Source organism: Poecilia reticulata, linkage group LG19 (assembly GCF_000633615.1).
Source record: "Poecilia reticulata strain Guanapo linkage group LG19, Guppy_female_1.0+MT, whole genome shotgun sequence".
NCBI classification, from domain to species: Eukaryota; Metazoa; Chordata; class Actinopteri; order Cyprinodontiformes; family Poeciliidae; genus Poecilia; species Poecilia reticulata.
This window is the reverse complement of record NC_024349.1, coordinates 14,204,314-14,219,279: the sequence shown is the minus strand read 5'-3', so window position 1 is coordinate 14,219,279 and position 14,966 is coordinate 14,204,314. Positions and strand designations below refer to the sequence as shown.

General features: G+C 38.8%; 1 protein-coding gene across 2 annotated transcripts; it reads left to right on the top strand.

Moving 5' to 3' along the window:
* The first annotated feature begins 907 nt into the window (after positions 1 to 907).
* map3k14b (mitogen-activated protein kinase kinase kinase 14b) lies at positions 908 to 14,489 on the top strand. 2 transcript variants are annotated; one of them, XM_008437201.2, is made up of 15 exons: positions 908 to 1,027; positions 2,173 to 2,414; positions 3,512 to 3,587; positions 4,090 to 4,756; positions 5,656 to 5,790; positions 5,883 to 6,012; positions 6,086 to 6,214; positions 7,214 to 7,294; positions 8,240 to 8,403; positions 8,498 to 8,648; positions 9,706 to 10,248; positions 10,770 to 10,867; positions 10,948 to 11,068; positions 11,170 to 11,270; positions 11,874 to 14,489. In XM_008437201.2, the coding sequence occupies exons 2-15, from the start codon at positions 2,177 to 2,179 to the stop codon at positions 12,036 to 12,038; spliced, it is 2,799 nt and encodes a 932-aa protein (XP_008435423.1). In that variant the 5' UTR covers positions 908 to 1,027; positions 2,173 to 2,176; the 3' UTR covers positions 12,039 to 14,489. The 2 variants fall into 2 exon arrangements, with proteins under 2 accessions (XP_008435423.1, XP_008435422.1); XM_008437200.2 differs by having other exon boundaries at positions 7,190 to 7,294.
* The last annotated feature ends 477 nt before the right edge of the window (positions 14,490 to 14,966 follow it).

Genomic DNA, 14,966 nt, shown 5'->3' with positions numbered 1-14,966 from the left:
GTGTTGCTGAGCAGGATGCATGAAGTGCTTTCACTTTGGGAAAGCTATGGGATGTAACATAGGAAATCATTAATCCATTCCCAAAATAAAAGCAAAATTTCACTTTGCCTTAGAAATCTAGTTTGATTGTCAACATTAAAATGTAATGGTTCTGACTTATTTTTTTGCCTTGACAGTGTGTTTGTAGGACCTTTACTAGTTTTCATGATGGTTTTTACAATTGCAGCTACAAGTGCAATTTATCCTAAACTTTATATTTCTATTGTGCTCATGGGCTATAGAAAAGAAATTTGTGGTTACACATATTTTACGTTAAAATAAAACCCAACAGTCTATAATTAAAATTTGAAATATTGAAAGACGTTTTCTGTAATTTATCTTTGTTTTGCATCCAATTGTGACTTTTTCAAACTGAGATTTTTAGGCATGCGATTTTGGAGCATAGAAACAAGGAGATCTTATAATGTTTTCTCAATCTGAGATAAAATTCACTATGGAAGAAAACTGAATTCATGTTTTCCTAAAACTTGTTCCGAAATATGAATCGATATAAGGTTGAATATCTCAATTTTAGTAGTAAACTAAGGGTACAAGCGTTTAGCTTTTTTTTTTTTTTTTTTATGACAATGGTGTGAAATCAGGTGAGAATAAGTTTAAATTTGTTTTCAAGTGAATGATCTGAGCTACTTTCCCTCCTCTGACAGAAACAACATACCAAGCATGCTCCAAGTGCTACTGAGGGCATATGCAGATTCAATCCGGAGCATTTGGAAACTGCTGTGTTGATATGAGTGTGTGTGTGTGTTGGTGTGTATGTGTGTGGGGAGAGGTGGGGTGGGGGGGTCAGTAGGTACTCATAAGTCAAACACATGGAGGACCAATCAGAAGGACCTGCGTGGGCAGAAAGCCGGTAGGTTACTCTCAGGAAGCTCTTATACACTTGACACAGGACAAACTTAGACTGAGAAGTCTTTTTGACTCATTGGATTTGACCTGAAATCTGCAACAACCTGACTTTTATTCTGAGGTAACGTACATTTCTCTGTTTAGATCAGTTAAAAATTATTTCAAACGGAATTCGAAATGTTTTTGAAGCTGCTTTGGTTCTTTGTATTTCCTAGAGAATTTATTTAATCCGTATTATCTCAGCTGTGGAGTTTATTGTCAGGTCAAGCCACACACCTGTTGATCTCCACCTGTTTGACACTCTGATTTGATCAAACTGCAGCCACCCATGTGCCCTCCGCATCAGCACTCTTTTATGAGAGGGAAGTGTGTGTGTGTGTGTGCGTGTGTGTTTTGATCTGTCTGTGTTTGCTGTCGACATGGTGAGCGCTCAGGAAGAGAGACTCTGACAGCTGGATGGCCTGGTGGAAGGCATGTAGCTGCCTCTAGGAGCTATTTATACCCAATCTGACCGGTGTCCGTTCATTCACGCCCCGCATACCACAACATTAAAGCGCCGGCCAATTGCAAATCTGTCTCTATTATGACTAAATGATGAGGGGGCGAGATATTGTGGGAATTCAATAACCTTAATGTCAAACCAGAAAAATGTTTGCTTATTAAACAGGACCCAGTGGAGTAACCAGGTGTTTTTTTTTTCCTACTTGCATTTTACAAAAACGTTCAATTTTCTCAAAGATATCACAACCTAAAATCACTGTAGTAAAACACAATTGGGGAGGGAAAAAAAGAGAAAAAAAAAATACAAAAGCTTAATAAATGTTCAGGTGTCAAAACAACTGACATCATGCCCAGATCTGGGGATCCAAGCGAGTTCACCCTAAAATCAGGATGTTACAAAGAAATCTCCAAAAACTCTAAGAGGTCATCACAGGACACAGCAGGCTGTCTTTAATGTGTGCAAATAGAACATCAACAAAAAAAAAACAATGTTCAGACTTAAGACTTCTGGAATTATGTTCTTTGGGTAGATTTATCTGATAATGGATTATCTGTACATCTGAAGCGAGGCCATTCTTACACATTAAACCTCATGTCCAGAGGAAAAAAAGGAGAGATTAGACATCAACATTTAGGGATTAAAACGTGAAATCTGAATGCAGAGATATTAATATTAGTCTAGTCTGATCTAATAAAAATTAAAAATTAAAATTTTCTCCAATTTCCTCTAGTTTTCACTTTGTAAATGCGTTCTGACTGTTACAGAGAGATGGCCATTCCCAGGATATTGAACTCCAACACACCATTCACCATTGTTACCGGTGGCTCTGAGGTCTCTTTTCTGGGCAAAGAAGAGAGCAGCCAAGGATGCGAGGAAGAAGCGGAGTCACTGGTTCAGGCCATCGGTCCACATCTGACCCGTGTGATGCAGCACGGCACCGCCAAACACGTGATAACAAATGACCTGGAGGGGATTCCTCGTGTGTCCATAGTGGCACAAGCTGAGAGTAAGAACATAGAAACACCAATGCTTCAGATCAGCAGAAAGATTTTTAATTTCAGACAAGGATAACAGAAACAGCAGTTTTCACTTAGTGGCACTATTTAAGTGATAAAAGCTATCCAAACCAACCTGACTTTATGTGAAATATTGCTCAACTTATTTGATAATGAATAAATTCTGATTTTTTTTTTTTTTTTTTTTTGTACAAGCCACACCCAGTACTGATTACGGCCAAACCTGTCAAATGAAGAAATCACCCGAATGGAACCTTTATGTCAACATGAAGCCAGTTGACAAATATCAGACAGCAACACAATATCCACCAATAGAAAGAATTTAAAGAATAGATAATAACAAAAGTCACTCATGTACACCAATCTGGACAGAGTCGCTTTCTATGTGTTTCTGAGGCATTTTGATTGAGAAGACATGGAATAGTGGGGAAACCTTCCCTGGAATGGAAGGCCAAACAAAACTTCTCTAAGATGACAAATCCATTTGGTCACAAAGGGACATTTTGGGAAATTATTCTTTTGACCGACGAGATAAAAGTGGAACATTTTGAAACGTGTACATCTTGTTGCATCTGCTCCCGGACCTAGATGACTTGCAGTAATTGTTGATACCATGAACTCCTCCGTCAGTTTCAAAAAGCAGGACGATGGTCGCAAAGAAGTCGACCTCTGTGTGACTAAAGAAAACAAGATAAACAAGGTTTTGGAGCGGCCAAGTCAAAGTCCAGTTTGAAATCCAACTAAAATGCTGTGACATTATATTAAACAGGCTCTTTGTGTTCGTAAATTTTTAGAGTGAGTTCTATGCTAGAAGATTATTACAGCTATTAATTAAAATGTCCAAGAAGGAGTCGGCCTCCTCTTTGACTCTTTTATGGATTAATGTCCTCAACTGATGTTTTATTCTCCATTGAATATTTCAGTCGTCTCACCACAAAAAGCTAAAACTAGAACTGCTGACAATTTGTCTGACACCCACGGCTGCTAATCTTTTGCTTCAATTAAGCTTTAAGTTAGGACGCGGTGAAATGACTCGTGTACGCTTATATAAACATGCAAAAAGCCAAACAACGTTTTCTGTTTTTAGGAGAGGACTTTCAAGAGTTCAGCCCGTCCAACACTCAGAATCCCTGCCCGCGATCTCACCTCCTCCAGAAGCGCAGGTATGCACGCCCTCTGACCTGCTCTGGGGAGAAAAAAAACCTCCCACCAGGTTTCTGAGGTTCGCCACTGATGACATCACAGTTTAATTTCAAAATGTTGTTGAAATTAAACCTTTACAAGTTGAAAGATGAGACATTCAGGTAAAAAAAAATAAAAAATCCCATGTAGACTTGAAGACGTCCATCAATTTTAGTAAAATCAACAGAAGAGCAAACCAGCTGTTTGGTTTAATTTTTTTGCGCCTTTCCAAATAGTCTGATATTTTTAGCTGTCTGATATAAATGACCTATGAATTGCAACAGTAAACCAAAGAGAAAAAAGATGCATAAAAAAAAAAAATCTGGAAGATGTTCTAAAGTTTTTGTTTGATATTTAAATGCCACCAATCTCTTTAATGTGCCAGAGAGAGAACCTGATTTGCAGATGAAAATATACTGCAGTATTGGAAGAATCAAAAAATGTAATCTTAAACAAGTGATGCATGTTTCCTCTTGTCTTCAGATCTTTTAGTGAGGATGCTGCCTTAATATCCGACACAGAAGATGAAGATTTGGATGAAGCGTTTCATCCACACCTCCACAGGAAACAGCGCAGGAAGACTCGAAGCCGACCGAAGAGGCAGGAGGAGGGAGGGGAGCCTCCGGTCATCCAGGGTTTGTGGGTGCAGGAGATCGACTGGCTGAAGACGACTGGGATCATACCACCGCCTCCTCAGTTCACCGACTCCTGCCGCCTGCCGGACTCCCGCGTGTCTGGACAGACGGACGACTTGTCCGGCTCTGATGACAGAGACGGCTCAGACTGTGACTGTGAATCTGCTTTCAGTCACGAGAGCGAGTCAGACTCATCTCGCTGCGGTGAATCTGATCAGCCTGGATTAGAATCAAGCATTTCTGATCCGACCTCTGACTTGATGCACGTCTCTGGTTTTCGCTCGAATTGGGACTCTGACTCCTCGGAGTTTCTGGAAAGCTCGCAGGGAATTTCAGACTCGTCTCAGGCGACTTTCACGTTTAACGAGAGTGACTCGGAGTTTGATGAGCTGAAAGGCAGAGTGATGCAGATACCAAAACTCTTCATTTCAACTTTCATTAACAACTCAATAAAACAGATTCTGGATACCTGGACCACCACCAAACCTGCCAATGAAGGACTTATATTCCATCATGTAAGATATACATTTATTAGTTTCTTTTTCATTACGTCACTATTGACATGACAGAACAAAATAGTTGCACAGTTTAAAAAAACCTTGTTACTCAAGAATCGCCACGTTGTAGTTCAATATTTTAACCTTTCTAGTTTCATGACAGTTAGATTTACTTCCATGTCCAACATTACATAAAAATATGTACAAAAAATATATAAACATGAGAGAAAGAAGTGAGCTAAAAAAAAAAAAAAAAGCATTGACCAGAACACTGACAACAAGAAAGGACATTTTTGTTTGAAATCCCAAACACAGACATCAATCCATAACTCAAAGGCCACCAAAAACAGAAGTAATGATTATATGTGTCTTTCGAAAAAGACAGGACACTTTCTCTCTAAGAAAAGGTTCTTTTTTTATGAACAACCTCTTTTCTGTTTAAACAATATCCAGACACACTGTAATTTCTCACATTACATAATCAGCCACATATTATATTGATGTTCCCATTGAGTCAGAAAAGGGATTTTTTATAAATGACATATCTTCCTTGAAAAACCATAAATTGACTGGTTAGTAATCAATCGTGTCTGAGGCTTGTAAGATGCATCTGACAAGCTTAAGCTAAAAGCTTTCCTCTAGTTTAGCTTCTTTTTGACTGAAGGGAGACAGAATTAATTAGGAACTCACACTATTTAGGAACCTCCAGACAGAAAATAAAATACTTTTATTACATACTTTCTGCACACAGTTGCTTAGGTTTCAATTATACTAACTATACGTTTTGAAAAACAACCTTCAAATTATTGTTACATTACCTTTCAAAATAACCGTCCAAAAATATGCACTACATGCAGCGAGCATGGTTCTCTTGTAGTTTTGGTACTTAACATTTCTATTTTTGTTTCTTCTTTTAGCTCCTACACCCCAACAGCTTTCAGTACAGAGAGGGAGAGGAGTACTTTGTTCTTCACCACATCCAGAACGGCTCGTACGGCGACGTGTTTTGTGTTCGGGACAAAAGCAGTGGCTTTAAATGCGCTGCCAAAAGGGTCAGAACAGAAATCAACCCGAGAGTCAAACTCCACCAAGTCTTTTGGATTGGCTACAAAGCTGACACTTGTCCATGTTGTGGTCCAATCAGATTCCCCTGAGTCACTTCAGCAGTGAGGAGGTGAAGACATGGAGCGCCCTCAGCTCCCCTCGAGTTGTGGAGCTGTTTGGAGCGGTGAGAGATGGGCTGAACGTCATACTCTTCATGGACCTAAAACCAGGTAAGCTGAACTAAGATCTGTTCAAAAGTGCTTTTGTCGGAAAGAATGAACACGACTTGCCAAACTTTTCCAGCTTGCTTGACCCAGCTTCTAAAGGAGATGACCTGCCTCCCCGAAGATTTAGCCCTGCATTACCTTCATCAGACACTGGGGGCTCTTGAGCACCTGCACCACAAAAAGGTGGTTCACCTGGATGTCAAAGGTGCGTTTCCGTAAAAGTCTCAAAAAACATAATCTATGAATTTATTGAATCAAGGGTGATATTTTTGGGCAGGAAATTTATATATATATATATATATATATATATATATATTTTTTTTTTTTTATTTTTTTTATTTTTTATTGTTTTAATCACCTTACCATTGCCAGCGTTCAGACCTTACATCCAGAGGTAAAAGCTATTTAATTTAGTTTGAGTTGGTCTTCATCTCACAGAAACAAATCCAGAATAACTTGTCTTTATAGATCAATATTTTGAAAATATAAACAGAAAACTCAACAACTAAATAGGGCCGATTTATGGAGTTTTCCTTCTTCTTCAGCAAAAATCCCAAAACAGCCAAGATGCTATTGTTTGTAATGTATTTTTCTTCGTTTATGATGCAGCTGAAGGTTTTGATGTATTTTTTATTGGTTTTAAAATCACGAGAAGAATTGGAAATCAAAAATCCTGATGGGGAGAATACATCTCGGCATTAATAAGAGCGGTTCATCATTTTTCAGTGACGGCTTTAGTAAGGATCAACGCAAGGAATCAGTCAGTATCAGCATAGTCGAAACTGTTATTTCTGAAAACGAGATATAACAACAGCAACTATCTTTATCGTGTGACCAGTGATCCTTCACTTTCTGTGGTGACAAGAGACTGAAGGTTATCAACAATAAAGCTGGTAGACACCTCTCCCCTAGCCCTTAGTAATCCCTCCTGAGAGGATTTCACGGTTTTCACTTTCACGGTGTAGTTGAAGATGAGAACGGATAAAGTGAAACCACACGTTTGTGATTTATTTCAGGAGATTATGGCTTGAAATGTCACTTCTGCAGCAGCAGGAAACCTCTGTGTACCCATTACTCTGACCGTCACCGACAGCCTCCTGTTCCTGAGTCAATGTATCACAAAGAGTGCCTAATGCAAACGGGCTGCCACACTGAATCCCGTGTGTTGATTTTATTCCAGCTGACAATGTGCTGCTGTCTGCAGACTGCAGAGACACGTTCCTCTGTGACTTTGGTCTCTCAGAGATGTTGGATGACAACAGACGGAGCACTAAAGCAGTTAGAGGTGAGCTGACGCTGAAACGTCTGCAGAAAGCTGAGATGCAAATTTGCATTGCTGAAGTGGTCTAGACTAGAGCACTGCTGGCATAAACAATAAAAGATTGAAAGAAAGAGTCGGAAAAATGGTGACTTTCAATTTACTATACATACTCTTCAAATATGATCATGTTTTGCAGAATTGTGCAGAAAGTATTTCGATATCTTATCTCAATTCGCAGCTACATTTGTGCAATTTTATGATTACAATTACATTGTACGTTTCCACATGTCAACTGTGAAACAAACAACTGACATTACATTTAGTCAAATGTCATAAACAAATGATCAAGAATAATAATCATCACATATACATCAAATATATAAAGCTCCAACTTCAGTTCAGGGACTTTCCAAAACCTTTCTCTCTGTTTTTTGGCTAATTTTTGGCTATTTCCTGTGGTGGTTTTAGTGTTTTTTGCCTGGTTATCCATGGGTTCTGCAGTGGAAACACACCCAAAGCAACTTCCTCTCAGTACGTTTTACTTTCACTACTGTGGTGTCAATCAGGGAAAAAGAAACAGAAAATATGAACTTGTCTGAACACATTTTGCAATTGTTTCATCTAAAAAAATGACTGGTCTCTTTGTGTCAGGGAGTAATCTCTTTCCTAAGTTTACTACAAACATTTGGAGCAAACCTCAACCAAAATAAATAAATAAATAAATAAACCTTGTTCCCTTATTGCGTTGGTTAAATATATTTAATATTTCATTATAAGTCAGTGTGCACGTCATACTATTTTCATGTGCAATAGGAAAAAAAAAAGTCAAACGTATTTTATTTTGGAGTCAATGCAGTGTCAATAAAAGAAATGTATGGTAGTATAAATTCACATTAAATCGATAAATATTAATTCTGAAATATAACTTCAGTTCTTGTTTTGTTTTGTTGTTTTTTTTTGTATTTGCAGGAACAGCCTTTCCTGGCACAGAGACTCACATGGCCCCGGAGGTGGCTCGAGGAGATCAAGTGTGCTCCAAGGCAGATGTGTGGAGCAGCTGTTGTATGCTGCTGCATATGCTCAATGGGTGCCAGCCGTGGACGCGCTACTATTCGCATCCACTGTGTCTCCAGGTCAGAATGTCTTCTTTAGAGTTACTTTCAAACTGGACTGGACAAACATCGACGAAAATCAATAATCGTGGTTCTTGTTGTGTTTTTGTCACAGATTGTCAACGAGCCTCCACCTTTGTGGGAGGTGCCGTCCGACTGTAACAACTTCACAGCCAACGTGTTTAGGGCTGGACTGCGGAAGGACCCGGACAGACGAGCGTCGGCCAAGGACCTCAGGAGAAAAACTACCAAAGCCCTCAGAGCAGGTTCACACGTTACATTGTAACATTATGATGGATGGGATTCTATCAAAGTTTGACTTTGACTGTTAGCTCGACTTGGAGTAGTTTATTGAGTCACTGTGAGATTGATTCTGAGAAAAATATCTTAACTCTGAGTAGCTGTTCTGGGTGCCTGTTAGCTTAACTCAAAGTTGCTGGTATCATAATTAGGGCTGTGTAATAATATCGATTTTGCGATATATAAAGATATTTTCTTTCCTAGAAAAAAAAACGATATTCATCCACAAGTATTGTAACATCCAACTGTCACCTTGCTCACTCACTGCTTGCTTCGCCGGGAGAGTGATTAGGTCATCAGTCTAAGAGTGATTCCTTCAGATGTTTAATGTCAAGGTTAAAAAGGTATCAGACTATTCAGAGCAGGGTACTTGGTGCACTTTATTTACTTTACAAATGCATGTAAGCTACAGTTTGTACTGTTTCAATTAAAAGAAACATGTTTTCTCAGTACTTCTTTGATTCATTTTGTCCAGCTGTCGACTTTAAGTTTGTGACATTGTCCAACCAGAGCCAGGTATTGTGTAGTTGGTGCTTTTAATCAGTTTTCAGTAAAATTAATTAAATCCAACTCTGTAACAGGCACAAAATGTCACCAAAATCACTCTGTCCCTCTAAAATCATTTAGAAAATCCCAAAAGTGTATTGAATTGTATCGTTTGCTGAATATCGCAATATATATCGTAGCGTGAGCAGAATATCGTGTACCATATCGTAAGATTATTGTATCACTACAGCCCTAATCATAATTGATAGTAAATTTTGTTATTCTTCTGGGTAATGGTTAGCTTGATTCAAAGTAGCTGTTAGCTTTAATCATTGTCTATCTGATAGTTTGGGATTAGTTAGGTTGTAGCGCTTACCCATTCTATTCTTAGATTTTACCTTTGTAAACTGGCTACTTAGCATTTGGTAATGTTAAACCTATACTAGGCTTTGGTTAGTAACACTAAATGTTCAAGTAATCAGATCAGTAACTGGTTGAAAGCAACCTTAACTTTATAACAATATTTTTTACATACAGTTGGAGGTTTGAGCTCTTCCTCCATCAAAGCCGCCTGTGAGAAGTTGCATCGTGGCCAACTGGAAGACAGACTCTTTCCCCCCAAAGAACCATCATCATCATCCTCCTCCTCCTCATCATCATCCCAAGCCACTTCCTCAGACCCAGTTGTGTTTTGGGTGAGCCCTTGGAGGACTGTAGCAGTGGACGAGGACACGGCTGAGTGGACGGGTGACATCGCAGAGACAGATGTCATAACAGGGGAGTGGAACTCCCATCCGAAATCCCTGCGAGATGATTATTACGACGAGGAGTTGGAGACCGGCTCTGAGTCAGAGGTGGACATATACATGGCTGTGGAAGAGGAGTGCATTCAGGAGAAGTGGCTGAAAACCGATAAGGACTATGAGGGAGACTGGGAGGAGGAGGATGAAGAGTGGGATTCCTCTGGCTCCACTGAGTATCTACGTACGCTCAAAGGCTTTTTCCCTTTGCTGCAGAGAGGCCTGCATACAGATGAAGCTCCATGGGGTTCAGAAGAGGAGCTGGAATATCTCAGAGATGGTGAGCATAGAAACATCTGTTAATAATTTGTCAAGAATGGCAAAACATTTGACTTCTTGAGCAGATATTTGGCCAAAGAAAGCGTCCCAAACAGTGACAGCAATGTTGAAAGTTTGATTAAGTCTGTATTATAGTATTCGGATGGGAGTATAGTAAAAAAATATTCTCATTGGACAGATTATTCAAAACTGTGGTTTTCTAAATTTAATTTGACACCCCACAGCTGTTCATTAAACAATGTAGTAGGAGGTTGAGATCATGTGTAAAACAACAACTCAGTTTAACAATGTTTTCCAATGTTGTATTGTTATACAACCATATGTATCACCTTTTCAAGTGCTGAATGGGATGTTTTACTACTTCAGAGTCTAAATTAGTTATAAAAATAAAATACATATTTACTGTATTCAGTCATAATATCTAACCCTGTCTTCCCTAAGAAAGATGAAGAATAACTCCTGGTTTCAACTCTTAACTCCTCACTGTAAAATGTTCTTTTCACTGTAAAATGTTCTTTTCAGATGTTCCTATAGGGACCACAGTCCAGACTCCATCCCCAGAACCTCGAGATGAACCTCCGTCTTGCTTCAGCTGCTCGGACACGTCGCAGATAGATGAGGTGCACAAAGTCATACTTATAGCAGACGGCGAAGAAGTCGCCACTAAGGCCATTTTTAAGAATATTTTTGTATATTTAAGGACTCAGAACATTCATCTGATGACCTCAGTTCTGGAGTGTTTTCTTCCTGCAACAGTCACTCCGGTGGACAGTTGGTGTGGATACCTTCAGCCGATCAAACATCGCCACGATGCTTTGAGGGTAACTTCACTGTAAAAGTCCTTCACTATATTTGCACACTATTGAACTGGTTGATTGAATTTAAAAGAAAAAATAAAAAAAAAAACTCTGACAAATTCCAGGTGTTGACATCTGGATAGAGGACCTTCAAGGGAAGTGTTTTAGGATCAAAGAACGGCGGAAAGTCAAAGTGGGTCATGTTGCCATTGGGATCAGTGATCAGGTATGAACCTGCTGTTTCAGGTATGAACATATGCTGAGAGGTTCAACATCATCTCAGCATATGTTCATATGAGAGTCTCTGGCGAATTCATATAGATATGATCAGATTGGAGCTGATTATTCTTGTGCTTTCAGGTGAGTAGTGGTGCAAATCTTGGAGGTTTGTCATGGCGGCCTTCAGAAATTTAATATCTGTCTTGTAGTGTGAAAACTTGAAAGCTCAGTGTGCTGCCAGCAAGTCTGACTGTACGTCTTTTGCTGTCTGTCCAGTGTTTATGATCTCTTTTATTGACTGAAACATATTTCTAGCATGGAATGAAACATCAACATAACGATGTGTGTTCAGTTTTATTCAGGGGGTTGTATAATTTTAAGAAAGCAGCTTGTCAATTAAAGGAGGATTTATTGTTTAATTTGAATAAAATTGTCATTTATTTATTGCTAACACCTGAACAGTTTCAAATTCTTCCAACTAATGAGGCTTGATTAGTTCTGCGTCCAACTGGAAGATGCTCTCGGAGTACAGCTTATGTTTCCAGGTTGTTGAGCTGTTGACGCCTCAGCTTGCCCTCGATCCTCACAAATCCTCCCATGTGACTCTCAGATCTCAGCGAAAACCTTCACTTTGGAGACTCTGGACAGAAAGACGGTGTCCTTCGAGGAAGAGATCAGTGAATCGGGATCGTGGTTCCGCTGCGTTCCTGCTCCTGACAGATGTCAGCGCTGGAGCTGGAGAGTCCAAGATGGCAAGCTGGAGCTCAGAGAATGAGACTGATATTTAGTAGTCAGTTAAGCTAATTTTGTCGCAAAAAAGAGAGGGAGAGAAAAAAAAGCACAAGAACTCAAAATGCTCAGAACTTGAAGGAATGTCACATTGTTGTGACCTGGGACCTCTGAACTTCTTCATTCTTATCTTCACAATATATGGAGGTGGCTGACAAACTCTCATAAGCTTTATGATGACATCCTGCTGTGGGAATAACATGATGGGGAAACTCCAGGAGGACTGTGGCTAGTAAACAGAAAAAATATATATTTGTACTGTTGGAACAAAAGACTTTCTTTACAACATCCTGCTGCAGCAGGACTGGCTTGTTGCTACAAGGCAGCGAGGCCCACGGAGGATTCTCGCTGTTCAAACACCTTTCTGCACACTCGGCAGATATTCACCAGACCAGGCTTTGTGTTCCCAGGCCTCAATGTCCAGTTGTGATTATCTGCAGCTGATGCCTTTGGCTCTTTAAATGAAACAAATGATTTTGTGCCTTACATTTGATGTCTTTCAGAATTGGTTTTAGATGGGCGTTTCAGACCCATTGTTTCCTCTAATCCGTCTGCGAACTCTGATACGTCTCACCTGTGACCTCTCTCAGCAGCAGCACTGCTGCTCGCTTTGTTTTGCGTCTGTCGGTCGTGCTAAAAATCCAGGACGTTTGCAGTTTCAAAAAAAGCTAAGCCAACATGCAGCTAAAGACCTTTTGAAAACCGTAGATTTATTATGAAACACATGTATTTAGAAATGTTATATCTATACAAGTATGTTTGTCTGCGAATTTCCCACCTACTGCTGGTGTTCCTAATATGCAGTGTTATTATTTTTTAAATGCGTTTCTATTATTCAGCAGTAAATATTCTAACTTATAGATTATTGCCTTGCCCTCGTCTGTGCAGCCACACAACTGATTATTTACATAGCTGCACAAATATCATTTTTCCAGTCAAAGTGTCTGTAAACTGTGAACAAATAGGGGAACGGTGACACCTTGGTTGTTTTAGATTATTTTCCTGCTTTAGCTCTGTTGTGGGCTTACCTTCTTTTTTTTTTTTCCCATTCCCGTCAGGTCTACAACTGGAAATAGAACTAGTTCTCAGCTGCTCTGCGAGTTCTCTTTGCTGGTCAAACACAAGTCTTAGGATTTAGATCACGAATTTTATCAGCGTTTTCCTCGAGGCTTTAAGATGTGAGGAAAATGCACTTTTTTTGTTCTGTGTTGCTTCTATCTCTAAAACTGAAGTATTGCTTTTTGCTGCGTTTCCGAGTCATTGCTTTGTTCAGATGCGTTCTTACACTTGACCAAAGCTTTAAATGTTTGCCCAGACATCAGCACATATAACACATTGTAAATGTTTACAGCTCTAATAAACAAGCAAAGCTTTCAATCTCTTACGTGTCAGGAAGTGTTTCACATGTGATCATGTGGCTCGTCACATGGTTTCCATGATATTATCAGGATTTAAAACCTGAAATGGGAGAGTGTTGCCATTGAACACAGTGAGAGTTAGATTTTAGATGAACGGAACATGACTTAATTTTTAATAAGATATTTACATCATGAGAAAACAATTGCTCAGATATTATTCCAAAGGTAACTTATTTAAAATTATGACTAACTGATTTACCAAAGCAGCTTCTTCCATAGTAAGCGTAATAGTACTGAAATACTATTACGCTTAGACTAAACTTGAAATATTACATCTTTAATTAAAGGGACTTTAAAGTAAAATTTCTGATCACAAATTAAAGGGAATTCTTGTTTTTTTTTTTTATGTCTTCATCAATCTGTAAACGTACAGAAACTTTCTGGTGGTATGCTATGAGTGCACTATTCTTGTTTCGTCATTATTTAAAATCACCTAGGTGATTTTTGTTATTGTTGTTGCTGTTATTTTCATTCCTGCCACTGTTGGTGGTCTTGAGTTCATTTAACGACCTTTAGCTGACCTCTGTGACTTTCAAATACACCAGATGTTCTTTAGGTAGTTCTCTTGGATCTCTGTGATTCATGCCAACACTTTCCATCTTGTGATCATTTTTAATGTTTTTTTATTTTATTTGTTGTATTATTAGTCAAATTGGCAGTTATTGTGTGAGTTCAACTTAAGCTCTGTGGGTTGAGGATAAATATTAACTGTCTAAAGGTATTCTCCACCAGAGGTTGCTTAGCCTCAAAAGCAAACATGCAAAACTTTATGTACTGGTGCTGTAATGTCAAAACCATTTGCAGATGTTCACAGAATCTTTTTCAGAATGACTATGAACACAGTAATAAGCATCAGGAAGTTGCAACAATTGGCAATGTGGCCTATTAGATCATCAACTTCAGGAGTGCCTGTCCTAAAACTGGAATGACTCGTTAGGCCAAGTATGGTAGATTGTTGTAACATATAATCAATCCACTGTTCTAATGCTGAGTCCTGCTTTTGACAGAATAATAATTGTCATAGACACGCATTACATTTTAATTATTAATAAATAAGGTATGTTTTTAAAAAACAACTAGGTCACTAGAGTTTGTTTTTACAGACCAGGCTAGACTTGTGTGGTAACTTTTTCTGATTTAGTTCTTCCAGGTCAGAAAGGACATTTATTTTCCTATACATGCATCTAGTGGCTTCAGATACCCACTATAACTCACTTCTAATTTAGAATAAAAAGGCTTGATTACTGACAATTTTACCCCTTTAATATTTTCTTGTTAAAGATGTCTAATATAATTCTTTTTAAGAAATCTAAAAGAAAACCTATACCCAGTAAACGTTCTAACATTGTGTTTTGGTGCTTTCAGCAAGAAGTCAGACTTTAGCAAGATGCTTATTCAGAACCAGCTGGATTGAGTGCACTTTAGGGGTTATTTTATTTTAAATGTAAAGTGAATATGTCAGCTACACATAACAGATTTAAAAATGTTCTTTGACC

Excerpts from the sequence above, each read along its gene's own strand:
- map3k14b (XM_008437200.2), top strand. The coding sequence starts at position 2,177 with ATGGCCATTCCCAGGATATTGAACTCCAACACACCATTCACCATTGTT. Across the intron at positions 6,215-7,189 it reads GGTTCACCTGGATGTCAAAG|CTGACAATGTGCTGCTGTCT; the intron begins GTGCGTTTCCGT and ends ATTTTATTCCAG. Across the intron at positions 10,868-10,947 it reads ACACGTCGCAGATAGATGAG|GACTCAGAACATTCATCTGA; the intron begins GTGCACAAAGTC and ends TGTATATTTAAG.